The following is a 21395-nucleotide window of genomic DNA, read 5'->3' on the forward strand; positions in this document are numbered from 1 at the left end:
GGGAGAGAGAGGGAGAGAGAGGGAGAGAGAGGGAGAGAGAGGGAGAGGGGGAGAGGGGAAGAGGGGGAGGGAGAGAGAGAGAGTAAAGATTTATAAACCGTTACCTTTTCTTCGCAATAAAAATCTATACGGAAAATTAGAGCTACCTGCTACCTTAACTCTACTTCAGACCTACCTTAAGTTCGGAGAACTACTTAAATTAGATACCTATCCCGTGAATCGATTCCCTAAATTTTTAGAACAATACTCATTAAATAACCTCATTAAATAAACCAGATTTTTTGCAGATATTTATTTTTTCATGTCAGTTTTGTTGAGTTAGAGTTTAGTATTTTTGAGATTTTCCTACGTAAATTCGGTTAAGGATCAAGATATCACCGTAGACTATTTGGCCAAGATAATGTGCTACCCAGCGTTTCCTGTAATCCTTTTGGTTTGTCGATAGAGTGAGTACATAGGTCGAGTTGAAATGCTTGCGCTCCCTTGGGCGAGAGTGTTAGGGCTTTCAGTTGGAAGGCCGTAGAGACGATTGCCCATTCGTCAAAACGGATCGCCATTGGGCTTTTAGTTTAGTTAAGTTTGCGTTTGCGTTTGAGTTTTCGTTGGTAAATTCCTAATTCCTCTCCGTAGAGTGAAGAAAAGCTTAGCCATCTCAGTTTCGTGTTGAGTTCAAGTAACTACAGTTTTGTTCAGTTAAAATAATTACAATCAATTATATGGAAAATTCAAGGTTAAGTCCTTAAATATTTCACGCACAATTACCCCGGGCATCGACAACTCGCATCTCCAACACTCGAGTCAGCACCGTACGGGCTAGTCTCCCCCAGACTCCCCACCACTATGCAATAGGCCGAGCGGACAGACGCGATAATCACCATTACAGTGTTCACCCGGACGACCACATGTGAGGTACCTCTCCGCGCTGCTCCCTTACGGAAATTAGTTTTGAAGTAATCATCGGGGCTAATCAACCCAATTACCGTCGAATTCAATGCTCCAGACTATGGTCAGTACTCGTGTACTTATTTAGAAGTGATTAAAAGTGAATTAGTGCGGTTTTTCCGAAAAGCGATTGGACCACGCGGGATGGCGTCGCTACCGCTCGAAATGACGCCAACATCGATACTCATGGTTTGAAGGACAGGAAACCCTTCAAACGAACCCAAATGCTCCCTGGAAGCTACCTGAAATTATCTAATTAATAATTATGCTACCTGAATAAATCAAAATATTAATAATGCTACCTACCTTAACGTTTGTGCAAAAATTCATGCTTTATGCGTCTCGCTACGGCGATTGATGCCACTCGCTACCTACTTCATTGCTACCTTTTTTGCTTGTTACCTTTTCTCGCTGTTTTTACGTAATTATCCTATGCTACCTATTTCTTTACATTTCTCCAACTCACAAGAGTTCTGGAGGAAAAATTATGCTACCTGAAATGTTCTTAAGCTACCTTTTTCGCGTTTTAATGCTCTCTAGCGTTCGTTAAGTTTTGGATTCCGGTTGGGCATGGGGACGCTATCTTTTTAGTTATCTTTACTTTTATGGTTGGAATACAGAACAATAAAATTATCTAAGCTCTCTTGCATTAATGAATAAGCTATCTATTATCTTAGAAATCATTTGAGACCGTAAACTACCTATTTTCATGGAGAAAACCTCCATTTCCGGGTTAGAAATGCTCCTTTCCCGTAAATCAGCCACGTGGTTGATTCAAGCTCCCTAGCTCATTTTGCTACCTTTTCGGGGGATGAGATCCCCAAGTTTTAATGCGTTAAAAATGGCGTAAGAATTAAGGAAGCCATTACAAAGATGCTCCAGAATTTGAAATTCGATTAAGTACCGTCGAAAATAAGAAAAATTAGTACATTCTCGTGAGCTCTCTCTTTATTCCGCGTAGCTACCTCATCTGTTCTCTCTCGCACGTACGCTACCTTCCTATAGTCTCTCTCTCGGATTCGTGTTCCCCTCGTGGACAATACTTTTGCTTCTCTCTATCAACTTTGGATTGGGATCGTTTTCTTTTTCATACTTAAAATTATTATTCGCATCTTTCGAGTCTTTTGGAGTTTAATCGATCATTTCAGAGTATTTAAATTTATTTTGAGTCACATTGATCAAATTTTGTATTTGTACGAATTTAAAATTTTGTATTAATATCGGCAATAGCGAAACACGTCAGTACAATTGCGTTTATTATTCAATATCGACCTTACCTATCCCGTTTGGAATTTAAAACATTAGTTTATTGGTTTCTCGATCGATGATTGGTTTTGTTAATTGATGTTCTCGTCCACGAATCCACCCCTCTCTCCACGACCCGCACACTGAGCATCCGAGTAAGTCCCGTACCCTCGTAATCCACATTTCTGCGTATGGTTTGTGATGTGTTCCTTGTCGTTATTGGATTTTTGGGGACAATCAGTATTTAGTTTTAAGAAAATACGTTTCCGTTTGCGGTTTGTCGATTCTGCGTTCCTAAAAATCGGCTGGCGCCCTGAATACATGAAATAAGGATTGGATGAGCTGCTGATTGTTCCCGGAGTCCAGTTTTAGCGTTGTGGTTTTTCGCGTTTCAGACTTGTCGGGTTACGAGAACGAAGGTAATGAGTTGGCCGTGTTTGGATAATCGAGAATTTTGGGTTAGGGTTCATTGAGTATTTGTTGAGGCCAAAGAAAAATCATTACAGAGCACTCGACAATTTATGTTTGGTATATGAGGTCTTGCAGAAACATCTCGTTAATTAATTTAGTTTTTAAAGTAATCATCATTGATGGTATATTGTTACTGACCACATTATGGAGGACTCGGCCACATGTATGGATGACCAACAGCAAATCGTGTTCTCTCTATATGATAGCACGACTCCTCATATTAATTCCAATCATGAAATTTTCCTTCAGTTAATCTTTATTGATCTATTCGTTGAAAAGCAATTATCACTTCAAGTCAGCCGTTGTATGAAGATATAAATTAAAATGAAAAAATCAGCTCATACAGATTTGATGGAAGAGATTTCTCTGATAGTCTAATTTGGATTTTCTATACATACCTTCGTACATGTTGTATTTTAATTCCAATGTTTAATAAATCTTTATTTCGCTCAAACCAGAATATGGACAATTAATGCTGTCAGAAACACTTGAACCATTCAACGTAATGAGATAGCGAATTTTGGAACGCGAAAATAAGTTAGAATATTTGAGACACTTGATAGATGAAACATAATTCAAATCAATCACTTCGAATGATATAACTGTATAGTCAATTTTTATTTATGATTATCCGTCGAATCACTTTTGAGAATATCAACATATTTTATGAATCGGATGGTTTGAAGACATATAAAATATATGAGGACATTTGCATTCTACTGTACGTACATTATGAGGGCATATGGCATGTATGGGAACATTCAGATTGTACAATACGGTCACTATGAGGACTCAATACTATGTGTACAATGTATCCTGTGACATTTAGCCCGAAGAATCTTACTAATTGATCCGGTTGGAATGAGAATTTTCATTAACATAAATTTTGTCATAAACAAAGGGTCAAATAATGATATGAATTGAGGGTTACATATCAGCTCATATAGATTTCATGAAATTATTTGTTTTCGAAATCTCAATTATATTCCCCAACTATTTTCGGTCACAATAATTACAGGGTACAAACACTCGTCGATTTGCATTTTCACTACAAGGTTTGATAATTTTCCAAGAACGTCAAACCAGAACATGACTGAGTTGCCCTAGCAATAAGAATTGAAGTATTCAGCAGAATTAATATTTAATTTTCTGATACAAAAATAGGTTAAAATATTGGACACACTTGATTGATAATTGTGATTGAAATCAATTACTTCGCATCATACCGACTGTAATGGTTAGGTGGGTGAAGTGTTGCTCCGGCGGACATCCAAGCGAAGCAGCGTTGAGCTGGGTTAGTACTTGGATGGGTGACTGCTTAGGAACACCTCGCTCGCACAAAAATTGCGGGCGGTAGGTACGGTGTAGCGGCCTAGTGTCTCCATCTAGTCAGTGTGACAGATGGATATATTAGGGCACTGCACAATCGGCCGGCTGCGCGACTGGGGTTTTACATGGTTTCCCGTGCAGTTCTAGCTCGAATGGGGCACAGCTAAGTGTAAGACGGCCATGATACCGCAGATAACAATGAGAGGAAAAAGAAAAGAGGGGCGGCAGGCTAGAGGAGGGATTTAAAATCGAGAATTACTTCAATAAAATCAATGAAATAGAAAAAATAAAAAAAATAAAAAAATACTTCGCATCATATAACACACTCATCAATTCTTAATAATAATTATACATCAAATCAATCTCGAGGATATCGACTTATTCAATGTATTGGATAATTTGGAGACATATCGCACATATCAGGACATTTCCATTTTACCGTACATATATTATGAGAACATATGGGATATTTGGAGATACACAGATTCTACTATGCAATCACTAGGAGGACTAAACCCTATTGGTATAATGTGCACAATGAGGTCTGGTTGAAAGAACCGTAATAAACTCTCATCAACATATTTTTTTTCATGTGAGAAAACGAGTAGCGATGAAATAATTATATGAATCATTGTCCAAAAATTAGTTCATACAAATTTGATGGAGTAGATTTTGTTATGCCCCAAATAATATTATAAAATTCCTCTGTTGATTCGGATAACATAAAGTGACGAAAGTGGCACGTGTTATCCGAAACAAAACAGTGGAATGAGGTAGTATAAAATAACGTCGAATACTCGTGAATTAAACTTCACGTATAAACGACGAATGTGGGTAACTGGGGTGCAGCGTCAGCACTTTGCGCCCCGACGCCTGGCCTTCGGGCGCGCTGGGAGACGTCACCCGATGCCTCGCAGCTGTGCGACGAAGAACAACGACCTGATACAATCGAATTACACGAGTGCATAAAAGACTCGTGAATTCGTTGCCTCGGGGCCAGTTATTCGACGAGTCTTGAATTACCTTTTTATACTTATACTCGCCTGATACCTTCAGTATCAATCCGAGTACTTATTTGTTTAATAAATGGTAAACTAATCACATGAGTTCAATTTTCAATAAAGATAATTATTTCTACTGTCTAATCGCGTGTAATCAATCCCTACATCTAACCCAACCACTCGGGTCCATAACATATTTGGTGGCAGCGCAATTTTGGGAAGACGGAGGCCTGATCAACCACTGTCTAATTACACAGTGATAGAGAACGAGATATTATCTGAGGAATTGGACTACTTGGGTGTAGTCTGGCCAACATGTGTAACAACCCTTTACATCGAGGGAGCGAGAAGATTACCTTTGAGGTAAACCAGCCGAAGATTTTTCGTGGACCTTTCATCGGCGGCACGAGAGGATTGCCATTGTGGTAAAAACCCACCCCACTACATCAGTGTAATAAAGGGGCTAGTACAGTTGAAACCTAGTCTGATAGGAAGGACTAGTATTCAGGAGTAGCTACTCAGCTAAGATTATTTTATTTTTGGCCAAGATATAAATAACCGACGATGTCAACTACTGGAGCAAACGGTAGTCGACGAGAGGAATCAGAGTTCGGCGAGTCTTACTCCATATCGGCGGGTGAGAAGAAATCTGTTCCATTCAGATGGGAATATCAATAGAAACGTCAATCTACAACGGAGATATTCTCAATCGGTTCATCAGAGTATGTTGGCCGCCAATCAGCAACAGGTAAACGTTGAAGTACATCAGGAAGATAATGACGAGTTACCGAATGAGTTGCCTGGGGGAGGCCTAGCAAACAGCACGCAGAGAAATGAAGGGCACCCCCTTCATTTCTCTGCGTGCTGAACCCACGCACACGGGTGTATTGAACCCTCAGATAAATCTGCGGGAAAACCAGCGTTTTCGTCCTGAGAATCCCCAAGTTATACCTGGAAACCCCTTTGATGACATCGAGGTGATTCAGGAGAAGGGGGAAGAAGCGGGAGAGAGCAATGGAACACCTGAACAGCCATTTTCTATGCCAAGTAATGTTTTCTTCCGTTCGGGAGCACTCGGAGCAGGGGGTTTTATTCCAAATCAAAATCCCGGGAACGAACGCCGTGGATCTGTTCGAGCTGGACAATCGGAAGCGGAACGACCACCTCGACGTCTAGATCATCTCAGAGATAAAGTCGTTGGTTTGCACGAGCAAGATCTCGAGGTGGAGAAAAGGGTAAGGGAGGAGGAAATGAAACGACTTCTTGAATCTGAACGCCTTCGTCGGGAGGAGGCAGAAAAGGAAAGGAATGACGCCAGGGAACTACTGGCGGAGGCCTGGGCTGAGCAAAATATGCAGAATAACTGAGGTACTGTGAGGGCACATCTTGATTTAAAGGGTGCGCTTCAGATGGTGCGTCAATTCGGAGGAGAAAATCCAGAGAAATTGGATGCTTTCTTGAAATCAGTGGAAACCGCTAGAAAGTTAGTATTTCCAGAGCTTCAAGATTTCTTGCTAGAGGAAATTCTAGGGAGTAAGCTGGAAGGTAGTGCTATGAAACAATTAAAATATCGGACAGTTACGTCCTATGAACAGCTGAAAGCCGAATTAGAGTCGTTGTTTGGCAAAACAAGAAGTCTCGGGGGACGTCAGGCGGAGTTCAGCAAGTTGCACCAAAGGGAAAATGAAGATGTCGCTAAATATGTGGCTCGCACAGAAGAAGTCACTTTGGATTTCTTGAATGGATTACTGAGTCTACACACTGAGTTCATAGAGGGAGAAAAATTAGCCTCTAAAACTCTGATGATGATCCTGGCGAAACGTATATTCGAGCAGGGATTACGTGGACAACTGCATTTACTGGTACGAGCGCACAATTTTAAAACTCTCCATGATACTTGTGTGGGAGCCATTGAGCTGGAGAAAACTATATCTGGCACGCACAAAGGGAAAAATGGAGGGATTACAGTGACACAGAAAAACTTCACTGGAGGAAACCGAAATTCTCTGGGTAGACTATCAACTGGAAAATGTTTTACCTGCGGACAGCCGGGACATCAGTCGAAGGAATGTCGTAATAACGGGCAGCGTAAGTCAACATTACCAGTTGCGTCAGAAAGACGTAGCGTCAACGCTTTCGAGACTGTTTGTAAATACTGCAGATATGCAGGTCACGAGGCTACGGACTGTCGTAAATTGAAGAAAAGATTGGGGATACCAAGTTCGCAAAAAATTCCATCAGATTCCAGCAATAATAACAGCTTTGCAAAAAAGAAAAGTGACAAAGCTGACGCTGATAAAGTACTTCCAGTAGGGGCCTATCAGGTGATGATGGTGAAACCTTCGGAGAAGGGGAGGAAATCTTCAAGAAAAACTAAAGGGCAGATGATAAAACCAGCAAAATCTGCTCAGATTAAAATGCAGATTTTATTCATTGCAGCAGAATTCAAGGACCCTACCTTGTTCCTGGCTGATTCTGGAGCGAAAGCATCTCTCGTGCGGAAAGATAAGCTGAATGATGATGTTGAAATCTCTCCGGGAAATCGAGTGCTGAAAGGGATCTCCAATCAGGATGTCGCAACCTTGGGGGAGGCGGTTCCATACCTGAAAATTGGAAAAAAGTACCTGGGACATGTGTTTCAAGTGGTACCTGAAACTTTCCCTTGCATCGGGGGAATCTTGGGCGAAGATTTTTTGTCTTCACCTAGCCTAGAGGTGGAAACTATTCATGGGAAGGCTTTGATCATCAATGGACGACCTTTCGACCTGTTCCAGGACAAGAGAGCCCACCAAAATAGACGCTAGGAGTGAGGTATTACTTCAAGTATCCACACGTAGCAGAAATACGGGTATTGTTCGGAAGAAACAGGTGGCGAAAGGAGTTTTTATGGGAGAATGCCTGACGAAAGCAGTAAACGGCCAGGCAATAGTTTGCATTATCAATACGAATGAAAATGATGTTTTTCTCGATTTGCCGACGGTGAAACTTGAGCCTTTGCCATCGAAAGAAATCATTATAATGCTGAATAGTTCAAGAAGGTGCGAGGTGAGAGATCACATTAAATTGCTGCATGGGAATTTGAGAATTGATCATCTGTACAGGGAGGAGAAGGAGTCTCTTTTGGAAATTTTGGAGAAATACAATTCTATCGTTTAATTGCCGGGGGATTCTCCGGAAGTGACTGATTATCTAGAACATGAAATTCCATTAAAACCTGGCACTGCGCCCATCAACGCGAGACCTCATCGGTTACCGGAGGCGCAGATGGGAGAAGTTGACCGTCAGGTCAAAGAGATGCTGCAAAATGGCGTCGTACGACCTAGTAAAAGCCAGTGGAATGCACCTCTGCTCGTTGTGCCGAAAAAGATGGATGCTTCGGGAAAGGTGAAATTTCGTGTGGTCGTCGATTTTCGACGTTTGAATGGCGTCACGATTGGTGATTCATTTCCATTGTCCAATATTACTGACATTTTGGATCGTTTGGGTAATGCGAAATATTTCTCAACTCTGGATTTGGCCTCGGGTTTTCATCAAATACCCGTAAAGGAAGAGGATAAATGCAAGACTGTTTTCTCTACACCCTACGGGCACTATGAATTCAACAGATTGCCTTACAACTAGACGAGTTATAGCTAATATGGTAGGACGTGAGACAGAAATAAGAAAATATATGACGCGTAGTGTCACAGCTAAACTTGATGAAGAAGTTTCGGATAAGGAAATTCCAATTGAGGATGGCGAGCAAATTGTAGAATTATCAACCGAGGCGATAGTGAGTAAACAATCGGAAATTGGACGAGAAGAAAATCTTAGTAGTAAAGATAACCCTAAAACAACTTCAGATCCATTCATACACTCAAATATTGATTTCTCAATTTGGGATAGAAAATTAAATAATACAAACGAGGTGAATCTTTACGAAAGTTACGAGATTTTTGATATATTTGTGAATGATAACGACAAACTTCGTAGTAATAATCATAAAGCCTTACTGTGGCACGCAAGGTTTGGTCATGCATCAATAGCATATCTCAAAGCTATTCAATTAAAATTCCCGGATAACAAAGAATTAGGAAACGTGATTTTTGATGAGTCAATAATGGATTGTGAGGTTTGTTTAGCCTGACGCAGGTTTAATGCGATCTCTTGCTTAAAAAAATTCTAAGAGAATTAGAATTTAGAGAGAAAAAATTTCCGCTTCACCCAGCCGGGAATCGAACCCGGGTCTCCCAGATACGCGCCGGGCACTCTTACCGACTAAGCTACCGGGAACCACAGAAATTCACTCTCAAATTCACCTCAAACACCGCCTAACCTCCTTTAGGCATTAAAGAATTCTAAGAGAATTAGAATGCCTAATTCTCTAAACACCTTANCCATTAGAAGAGTTTGCACCGAAACATAGTTTTGATATTAATCAGATAAAGAGATTTGGCTGTTTAGCGTACATGAAAGTTCAGAGAAAAGTAGGACCTAAATTTAGGGCATTAGGTGTGAGAGGTATTCTGGTTGGTTACACTCCAACAGGATACATATTGCTGAAACCAGAAGAAGGTAAATTCTATGAAAGTAGACATGTCAGGTTTAATGAGAAAAAGGTTTATGGTGATAAGTACAAGAGATGTGAGATCAGAGATGTCCCAGAAGTTCAAGAAGTGATAAACAAGGAGGATTGGTTTGTAGGTTTTGATAAGGGTTCGAGCAATATTGATGAGGCCTCCAAATCGGAGGGAGTACCGAACAGAAAAAGGAGTAGGCCGAGAAAGGTAACTCCAAGGTCAGAGATAAAAGAAGTCAATGAACCCACCAGTGGAACAGCAAAGGGATCAAACCTTGCACCATTATCAGTCGACGTGAGTCTGACTTCTGGATTATTTTTGGCTTGTCTATCACAGGGTGAGGGTGAGCTAGGTCTGGACAATTCAACTGACGAGGTATGTCATGCTCTTCTTGCTAATATCAATTCAGATCCAATCAATTTCAAAGATGCCGTGCAGGGCGTAGAAAAGAATAAATGGTCAGTTGCTATAGAGGAGGAATTAAATTCGATGAGTAAAAATAAAGTATGGAAAATTGTAGACAGACCTATCTGTAATCAAAATGGTCAGAAAGCTAATATAATTGATTCGAGATGGATCTTTAAACGCAAGTTAGAAGCGACTGGCAAGACACGTCATAAACCTAGATTAGACATTCGAGGTTTTAAGAATCGAAATGTCTACGAACTAAGAGAAACTTATGCTCCAGTATCCAGAATAAACTTGGTCAGGGCAGTATTTCCTACAATCAATAAATACAATTTAGATACATGTCAATTGGACGTTAAAACTGCATTTTTGAATGGTGAGATTGACGAGGAAATTTACATGGAAATCCCTGAAGGGACTCCACNAGTATTTGCTATAATCAATAAATACAATTTAGATACATGTCAATTGGACGTTAAAACTGCATTTTTGAATGGTGAGATTGACGAGGAAATTTACATGGAAATCCCTGAAGGGACTCCACATTCTGATCTGGAAAGAGAAACTAAAGTTTGTAAGCTGGAGAACTCTCTCTATGGACTTCGAATTAGTCCCAAGCGATGAAACAAGAAATTCACTGAAGTAGCCTTTGGTGTAGGACTTGTTAACTCTGATCTAGAGCCTTGCTCTAAGAAGTAGTAGGTAGCTTACTATATCTAGCAGGAATGACTAGACCAGACATTTCCTACGCAGTCAATGTGTTGAGCAGACACCAGGTGAGTCCAACCGATGAGGATTGGAAAATGGTGAAGAGAGTACTGAGGTATTTGAGAGGTACTTCTGCCTTAGGTTCGAGATACACCGGTGATGTGACTGATGTGATTGAAGCATACTCTGATGCTAGCTTTGCTGATTGCAAAGGATCATTGACTACGTGTGGTTTTGTAATTAAACTGTTTGGTGATTCAATTATTTAGACAACTCATAAACAGTCGTATGTAGCTCTATCTACTTCTCAAGCAGAATATGTTGCGATGAGCGAAGCTAGTCAAGAGATGTTGTCAATTTTTAATTCTCTGAAATTAATGTTTCCACCCCAGTTGCCTATGACATTGTGGTGTGATAATAAGGCAGCGACGAGTAGTGCTGAGATTAGTGGGAGAAATAAATTGAGACATATTATCGATGTCTAAGCCCATCACATCAAAGAATGTGTGAAACTCAATTTGATCAAAGTAAACTGGATTAGTTCCAGAGATCAATTGGCTGACGTGTTTACCAAACCTCTGGCGTTTGAATTACACAAGCGCCAAGTTGACAAAATAATGAATGTGAATATCTAATTATTGTTTTTTGTCTGTTTAGGGAACAAAAGTATATAAACTTGATGATAACCTTTTCATACTGGAGGACACAGAAGCAGTCGGAAGGGATATATTATCTATAGTATAAGATGTATCTGTGTAAGCTAAGGGGACGAGATCGTGCGCATGCGCAGATCTCGTCCCAGGCTGGTTGTGGCGTGTAGGTTGTACATTCCTGTACGAGACGTGTTGAACGCTAGACGCGAGACGAGTGACATGCTTCACTGAATAAATCTTTGACGAGTTAATACTGTGTGTATATTTATTGTGTCCCAATCCCGAATAATTCATCAATACTTATAATCAAATGATAATAATTGGTTTAAGTTGAGGATCAAACACAATGAATTGGAGTAGATATCTCATCGAATTCAATGAAATAATATGAAATAATAAATTTGATATTCAATAAAAAAATAATGTACAAGATGCTCATTCGGAAGCATATTGCTAATTTATGAGAAAAATAACTACACCATATCAAGACAATAGTAATTACCCACTTGTTTTATAATAACACCGACATATTCTTCTAAGTAGGGTGTCAATTCAAACAATTATTCCCTTTTTACCTCGATGTTTAGCTATCTCAAGCATAATAATAAAATACGGACAGTAGGGAGAGGGAAAGTTTCAGGAATATTAATTTCTTTAAATAAATTTTTTTTCCAAGTCGAATTAATCATTTATTCATTATCCTGCTGCTCATATGTCAAGAATGATATAATCGGTTTGTGATAACTAAAATGGGATACATAAACTGTCGAACTAAGCTGATGCAAGATCGTGCGAACACTGCATCAACCGTTGTTCCCGATTTCGTTCTTAAGATTGTTGAATCATTATTCATTTCCAAATTGAATTACTATGATAATAAAATAATAATAATTATTAATTAATTGAATTTTTTTTTTCATATTCGAATTTACAATTAAATATTCTGATCAATATTTATTATCATCAATTGCGAGGAATAACCAAATATAATTTTTAATAGAATTGCAAAAGAATTTCACAACGAATGGGCTTTGTTTTTTTATAATTTTTTTTTTCATATGTGAAATAGGTTATGACACTTACTACTTGTATTGGATGTATTCGATACGAAATTGTTAATTTGTATAACAGTCACTTTTTGGTTATGGCGTTTATCCGTACCTTATAATAGTTATTAATTCAATGCCAGCATATGAAACTTTCGCGGTTAGTAGAGGAAAACAATAACACGAGGCGTTCTAGACACTTTAATATTTGTATTATGACGTACTTCGTACCTCTGCGGAACAGTACGAAAATACGCAGCCCTTGGCGATCAAATCTTATAACCAAAAGTTGAGCGCCAGTACGTTTCCTCTCAAAACGCATAAAAACCGAAATACGATATCCACAAAATAAACCTACAGACAGACCGCTCAGTATATCATCCGCAGAGGCCGCTGGGTTCTAAAACGCTGCTCCGAAAAATCATTTTGAAATGACTGGGTCCCAATTTACCAAAAAGAAATCAGAAATGCTGGGTACAGATAAATTTAATAAAATAATTAAAAATCGGAAATCTAATCACAAATGAAACATAATGAATAAAACCCCGTCTTATTCTCGATATTCTAGGCACTCAATCCTCGAAAATAAAACAAAAACAAGTTAGAAAATAATAAATCAATGATTAAAAGACCCGCCACAATACAATTCCCTAGCCGCGATATGTCAAAAGATAAAATACTAGTCAATTAAAAAAAACAGTCAAAATCACTCAATTAATCCGTCGTCCAAAAAAAGGTCAAACGGTAAAATAACATGAAAAATTACCAATGAGCCAAAATAACAGCGGTGCAATCTACTATTACCCCGAGGGATCAGCGCGTCCACCCAAAGTGGCGAGAATAAGAATCTGACTCTACAGGCTATTGAAAGGGGGATTGCCTCGAGAAACGAAAACAACACAGCCGGCAACTGACGAAATGTCACCTGGCACAAAACAAAAACTTGAGCGCCGAAAAACGCTACAATCCCTCTGACAATAACTGCGAAAAATTAACGGTCTCTGAACGACTACGCCGAAAACTAAATACGATGAGTTTAGGATTTCAGAGGCCGAGAGAAATAACAGAATATCTCGAGAGGTAATAGCACTGACTTCGAGAATTCCCATCTACCGTAACACCCGAAAATCGATATTAAATAGACAGCGATAGCGAAATGAGTGTCGGAATGAATTTCCTCAAAAGGCAAAATCACTGAGTCGTACTGAATTTCAGTGCACAAATCTAAAATCTTCCAATTTACAATCAACTAACTCAATGGAAGAACCCGTATAACGCTGCCGAACGAGGAGTGAGAATCGCCACAAAATTTTTTCACAATGAATAATGGCGTCAATCGCCACGTACCCAACGTCCGTCGGAAAAGGAACATTAGATTTTCACATCTCGTAGGACTCATTAACAAAATCACACAATAATAATCTACCGCTCATCGGCTCGAAGAAACTCTCAGATAACAATTCTTTTCGAAAGTCAGCCAGGTCGATGGCATCAAATCCGGGTCTGGACAACGTTCAACAAAAGAATCCACGAAATCCTTCCAGAGACAATACTTTTTGGCATAGCGGTCCGAACGATGTCCAAACGAGAAGTGTCCGTTGCCCGTGTTACTGGATCCACGCGACAACGCTTCGGAACGAAGCGACCACCTGATTGGTCCAACAGAATAGTATCTCCGCGCTGATTGGACGTTAATAACAGACCCAATGAGAGCCAATAGATACCTCGCAATCCCTTCACGATCGCGTTATACCATAAAGCGGCGTCAATATCGTATACTAAAAGTCAATCGCCATACAACATCATTTCCCATCGAAAATTAACATTATCCCGAATGTCTGAGGTCAGTTCGGAGTTATCCAGTGCCGGAACTAATAACGTCAACCGAGTCCCCAATTCCAGACTCCTTATGCTGGCGCCACCACTCCTCCTTCGTGTACCTCTCTGGTGCGGACCCATCCAAATGTCTTGGTCCGGTAAAAATTCGTGCGCCTCAATGCATTGAGGCCCAGATGGAGACTCCCATGACGAATCCAGACTCCATCCCACGATGTAATAGCGATACAAAACAAAAATAAGCAAAATAATAAAATATATGGTCTCAAAATTCCAATAAATGACTCTCGCTTCACCCAAGGTGTGACTTCTCATCTGGAAATCCTCTCAAATCACTGAACGGTTAAAACAACGAAAATACCACGTTATAGTATATCACGCTGTCGTAATTCAATGCATTATTATAATTGTTACTAGTTCTACGGTGGCCGTCACGTTCATGTCGTTCTCATGAGAATGTGCCCTTCACCTTGCGCCCTGAAACTTTTCAGTGCATGCTTTTTTATAAGGGGTAACAGACGGCTACCGTTTCTTCGAAATTTTCAAACAAATTTCCTGCTCAAAGTTATTAATGTTTTTTTAACCCAAAGCACATTAATCATCATTATCGCTTCCTGGACATGAATGTACTTGGATTTGTAAAAATATCGATAACTTTCACCAGGAAATTTGTTTAAAAAATTGGAAAATTAGCGGCATTGTGTTCCCCCTTAAAGACGATTATTATTACTAGTACAGGCAATCTAGCATTGCAAATGCAAATTAGTCGCGCTTCAATGAAATTTATACCAAACGTCCAGAATATTGCCCTGAACAACATATCAAAATGGAGAGGGTCTAGGTGTTTCAATTATATTTTTAATTATTAAAAAACTATTGAAAATTGGTGGGTTAACGCCAAGAACACGAATAACTTTCATTCAGAATATCCAATTGAGAATAAAAAAATATCAGTTTGTTGAGCAAGAAAAACTCAACAAATCATAAGCGAGAACCTATCCCCTAGGAATTATCGTTTTTTTAAAATTAATTCATTACTACGTACTATTTACAATTGCCAAAAACAATCCGCTGTTAGCGCAAGGCCCACCCCCTGCTGCGCACGCAACCCACTCACATCGGCGCTATGCGCAGAACATTCAAAGGATTAAAAGAAGTTAAAAAAATCCAGTAAATTATAGTATATTTACCATTTTTCAATTCATAACTCCTCCAAAGAATATCATTGTAATTACATTAATATACATTAATATATATAGAATATGTCCCAATAAATTTTTTCTTTGAATGCTCTGCGCATAGCGCCGATGAGAGTGGGTTGCGTGCGCAGCAGGGGGTGGGCCTTGCGCTAACAGCTGATTGTTTTAGGCAATTGTAAATAGTACGTAGTTATGAATTAATTTTAAAAAAACGATAACTCCTAGGGGATAGGTTCTCGTTTATGATTTGTTGAGTTTTTCTGCTCAACAAACTGATATTTTTCTATTCTCAATTGGTTAACCCCCGAATTTTCAATAGTTTTTTAATAATTAAAAATATAATTGAAACACCTAGACCCTCTCCATTTTGATATGTTGTTCAGGGCAATATTCTGGACGTTTGGTATAAATTTCATCGAAGCGCGACTAATTTGCATTTACTAAAGTATGTGGCTTTTCTAGATTGCCTGGACTATACTAGTTTGGGAAACGTAGTGACTCAGTCGATGAATAGGGGCCTTATTATCCTAGGGCGTTATGGAGCACTTCGCACAGCGACCACTATCACCACTGTGGCGCGTCAAACATTTCGTTACGAATGGTTGTGATGCTAATCGAGTTTACTACCCTAAAAATCACAAAGAAAGAGATTTTACGACCGGTATATTGAACATCTATATTATCCCCGGGCTATTGGATGAATAGCATGTAGCATCCCGCTTTCCAAGTAATTTATGCCTTAAAAACATCTAAGGTTGACCGTATAAAATAGCCCGGGGATAATCTAGAGTTCAATACCTTGCCTAAAGGAGTTTCACTTCAAAAAACCACATTATATTTTACACTATTTTATGATATTTATAGACCTCAATTCACAACCGAATTATCATCATTTCTCGTTGTCACGATAGATATACAAAATGGCGGCTACAGCTAATGGTGATAATCCAAAATTGCTCCTCACTTGTTCATATAACATCGCCAATACATCTTTCTCTTTTCATTGCTCCAAAACCGGATATGACGTTTCATCATCATATCGACATTTTCATCAATTGATGAAAAAACAATCAATTACCTCGCATATCTCGCAAATTCTATATTTCGAGAATACCGCATGTTCTCTTGTAGTAATATGGATACCCTGTCTTGTCAAACATGATCAAATAATTTTACAATGAATTCTCTGAAATTAATTATTTGCTATTTCAGGGCTGCACTGGGCCGTGTCTGTCTCAAACTCGTATTCGTGATGGGCGTGACATGGATAGCCGACGTCATCTCGTGGGCTGTCGGTGGTCCAGATTACATGTGGTATTTCACTGATCTTATTAACGCACTCCAAGGGTTGTTTATCTTTATTGTCGTTGGATGGCAGCCACAGGTACGTGCTGGTCTTAGGAGGCTATTCAATAGAAATCCACGTACTAATGCCGGAAGACAGGGTAACGGACTCAGTACCACTAGTCACGGAATGCCAAGCATGGGAGACAGCGTGACGCAAAATCCAAGTACGAAGACTGCACCGTTGGAGACCATCTGTTAATTCCGAAAAAAAACATTCTTTTTTTTCAACAAAGTCGATTTTTTGTTCTATATATATATATATATATATATATATATATATATATATATATACATTTCAGTAAAGTCCTCCAGGTTACTACCGAAAATACGAGGACGGAACAGAAATTGATTATTGATCGAAAAAAGCAAATCCGTATGGCAATAATTTATTTTGATTAACTCAGATCAAATTGAAATAATTGTTTCATCTTTTATGTAATTTTTTAAATAATTGATACGGATGGAGAAGGAGAGATTCCCTATACGTTTCTATAAAAATGAGTAATTTTTTTTGCAATTCAAAAGAACGAAGCATTGAAAAAAATGTGAGTATCAAAGCGAGAGCATACGGTCTATTCATGACAATATAAGGAAAGAAATGGAGGAAAACAGACGTGGAGTTAAGGTAAGTGAAGAATAAATGACAAATGCCTTCAGAAAATGCCTTTGTGATTAAGGATATTTTTACCCGAGGGTAAATTCAATTGTGAATTAAAATTTTACTGGCGAAGTTACACAGTGAAAAAAAAAGAAAGAGAAAAAAGATCAAAAATTGCCAAATTCTTGTAAGACAATATGACTTAATTCTCAATTTTTATACATGTAGAGTTTAACTATTTAATAGGTGATTCTTGATAGAGTGGAATGAGGGAATACAACTAATTTTATGAAGAACGAGTTGGAGATATATAACTTTTTTTCATCCGATGATTTCAAGATCAGGTCCTCAAAAAATAGTTTCTGTTTACAAACGTTTGAAAAACAATCCAAGAGAGTATGAATTTTAAAAATCAATATATTTGAAACGTTTTGAAATAGCTAATGAGTTGACGAGATCTGGTCCGCAAAAAAATTATCCAAACATAACCGATATTCATTGGATTATTATGAATTATTTAGACTCCATTTCATATTATATTTGCTATTCGGCTATTTGGGTAGTGAGAGAAACGCCACAGTAACGATATGTTACTGCACAACCGTGAGGTGAGAACACGCGCAGAAAAATAGTGGATTATCTTTAGAAAATACTTTCTAGATTTTAGAAACTCCTGTACATAACCTTTATCCTTGGTAAGATGATAAAAACTAACGTTTTTGGGGATTGTTTTAAAGAACCAATATTTTCTAAACCCAATGTTGATTTTTTTCTAAATTTTGAAAAATTTACAGATCAGCTTCAAAAATCGCGGACGAGGTATATAAAAGGCGAAAGTGTCCCAGACAAGAGGAGGGGTGCCCAAATATGGAGATTTTCAGATGTGTGGACGGGGGTTTCATGGATGGGCATTTTTTTTAGAGAGGGCTTTATTAATTGGGAGGAGAGTTTTGTATGGGCGATTTTATTTATGGGCGAAGTTTTATATATGGAATGTCTCATATATAAATGGGGTTTATATAAGGAAATTTAGTTATGAAGGACCCCCCTCTATGTATGGAGGGCGGTTGCACACGGGGGTTTTATATATGAAGATGGTTTTATACATGGGGCAATCTATACATGAATGGATTTTATACATGGAAATTTCATGCAAGCGTGAAGGTTATGAGGGGGCGGGGGGGGGCGATTATATGCGAGTAAGGACTTGTGCTCATGCATTAGTATATGGGGGGCTCATATATTTCACTAGGGATTCATATACAAGAAATCAGGCAAGAGTTATGACCTTTATTTTTGAACCTTATATTTTTTTACATTTAATGTTTCTGACCCTTATATTTATTGGCTCTCGTTTTCTTTGACGCCTTTTTTTCTGACCTTCATAATTTCTAACGGAAAAATATAGAAGAGTCGGAAAATATAAGGGTCACAGAAAATAATGATAATAATAAGGGTCAGAAAAAAAGGTAAAAAAGTAAGGTTCCGAAAATATAAGGGTCCCATCTATCCTTAGGGATCTCGCCTAAAGACCGCCAACACAAAAACGACTTCTCATCATTAAACTTCATTCACGAAACCGCCCTCATACAAAGCAGCGACCCCCCATGCAACCCCCTGTACAACTCCTCCATACATATAAGACCCCCATATATATCGCCCTTGTTACACCCTGCCACACACGTAGACCCCCTTATGTAAAACACTCTCCCCATTGATGAAATCACCCTTCCATAAAATCCGCGCCATATTGACCAGTCAATGAGAGCATAAAAAACCCGAATAGGAGAGATAATTGCAAAAGAACCCATATTGCGCGAAATGCTAGTGTAAGCCCTAAAAACGGTAAATTTCCATTTGCAACTCCCGTCGCGGTCGGCTGCATATTGATAATGACAATACACAATATATTGGCTGGAAATCTACAAAGAATAATGTTAAAAGTCTTGCAAATACACTAGAACATTCCGCAATATATTAATTACATTCTATCCAATTTGCAACCAATTCGGAAGTTAGCAACATAAGAATATCGTTAATAATAATTGTTTTTGTAATAACTTGTATGGAAAAATTTTAAAAGTGCCGCAAATTGAGAGAGGAGTTTCACATACTGCTTTCAAAAGCAATATGAATTTGCAACTTTTTCAGGTGAACGCAACCACTTCGTTTTTAATCAAGAATAAAAAATCGTCATTATTGTTGATAAATCGCACCCAAAAAAATACAAAAGTTCCAAATATTGTTTGCAAATATCAGAAATGAGGCATGACGACCAATGTTTCGTTTGCAACTCTGTAGCTGATCAGCGATGAGGAAAATACAATTTTGTTGTTAATAATTGACATTTTCATTTTTTTCAGTATTGTGAAATAATGCAAAAGAATTGCAAATTCGGTGCTATATCAGAAAGACTCCCTCCTGGGTAAATGTGAATTTGCAACTCTAAAAGAGGACAGCAAATGATCATTCGGATATACACCAGATATGTTTACATACTGCGATTACTCTTCGAACTCGTGATTCATACAAAAGAATTGCAAATTCCTCTACAATATCTAATGAGTACCGTCTGCACAAATTGAAATTTGCAACTCCTTACAATTATTGTAAAACGCTAAAATTTCAAATTTTTGCTTTTTTTGCTTCCGCATAGTAATCTTTCAAATTTAAGTTTTAGATTTTTTGTGTTAAATCGACCTATTATGATCCAAAAAGTCCGAAAATGCAATTTTTCGACCATGTTCGTATGTATGTGTTGTTACGTATTTCGCACCTCTGCGGAACGATACAAAATACGCAGCCCTCGGCGTCCAAGTCAACGAATCAAAAGTTGGGCGCTAGCACATCTGAAACGTGCAAAATACGAATCCGAACAATCCACAACAAATTCGCAAACAAATCAGACAACTGCCGATAGCTCAGATCAACCGCGGAGGCGGCTAGGTTCCACAAAATGTTGTCCTACGAAAATCCTGAAATGACTGAATTTTAAACTTATCTGACAAAATAACGAAATCAGAATTTATGGGGATTACATAATCTTTTAATAAATGAACTAATCAATTGAATTAATACAGAGAAAACATTCAAATACCCCCTTTCTTATTCTCCAAATATTTCACTCAGATCTCGGTAATTTATATCACAACAAATAAACAATCAACTAACAAAACTAATAACTCGATACAACACAAATTTCCTAACCGTAATTTGGCAATAAAATAAAATGCTAGTTAAGTTAAAAGGAAGTCAAAATCAGTCAAAAGATTGTCAAAAGATAAAGTAACTAGCAAAGTCGCTGATAAGTCAGTTATCACAGAAAGGAATCTATAATTATCCTGAGGAATGAACGTCCCAATAATAGGCGGTATAAATAAGAAATTCTGATTTCAGTCAACGAGAATCGGGATTTTCTTGAGAGACGATAATAACGATAATAATTCGTAACCCAAACACAAGGTCACACGACAATGAAAATTCGCGTGTCGAGACGCGACGCTACAAATCCAATTCCGTTTTCTCAAAAAATAATCCCGATACCGAATCTCAAATGATAACAATCCAGTAAATATTTCAGACACCGGCAAATCCAAAATAATTCCAAATAACAAAATTTCGATCAGATGTCGAGAAATCCACATCCGATCCTCGACAACTAGATAGACGAGAGTCATAACGCTAAGATTTTGAACCACTGAATTTAATTCAATAAAAGAAAAAATTATCTCAATCAACGGGACAATAAATAATCCATCAAACCAAATATAAATTTATCCCAAAGAAACAATAAATTAATTTATCGAACACGAGAAAAATAATTAACACTCTACCGAATAAGTAGCGAGACCTTGAAACGAGAAATGACTAGACTCTCTAATGGCGTCGAAATTCGCCAGACGCCAAGCGTCTCAAAATTCATCAAAGATACAAAAATGATAACCTCGCTAATCATCGTTACAAAAGATCTCTCTGGAAATTTCCACCGCTCACCATGATATCCAAAACTCAAAAAAACTCAGCACACAGGCGCCAGTAGACCTATAATCCCCG

The 21395-nt window shown here is 38.4% G+C and overlaps 1 protein-coding gene across 1 annotated transcript in view; it reads left to right on the top strand.

Moving 5' to 3' along the window:
• Window positions 1-16974, top strand: part of LOC107042409 (probable G-protein coupled receptor Mth-like 1) — a 118180-nt gene extending 101206 nt beyond the window's left edge. The window contains exon 2 of the mRNA XM_015263442.1: window positions 16610-16974. Coding sequence (XP_015118928.1) covers window positions 16610-16943 — 334 coding nt within the window. The 3' untranslated portion in view covers window positions 16944-16974. The remainder of the gene's footprint in view (window positions 1-16609) is intronic.
• Window positions 16975-21395: the final 4421 nt, after the last annotated feature.

Source organism: Diachasma alloeum, unplaced genomic scaffold, assembly GCF_001412515.2.
Source record: "Diachasma alloeum isolate Michigan unplaced genomic scaffold, Dall2.0 Dall_scaffold_00449, whole genome shotgun sequence".
Lineage (NCBI taxonomy): Eukaryota > Metazoa > Arthropoda > Insecta > Hymenoptera > Braconidae > Diachasma > Diachasma alloeum.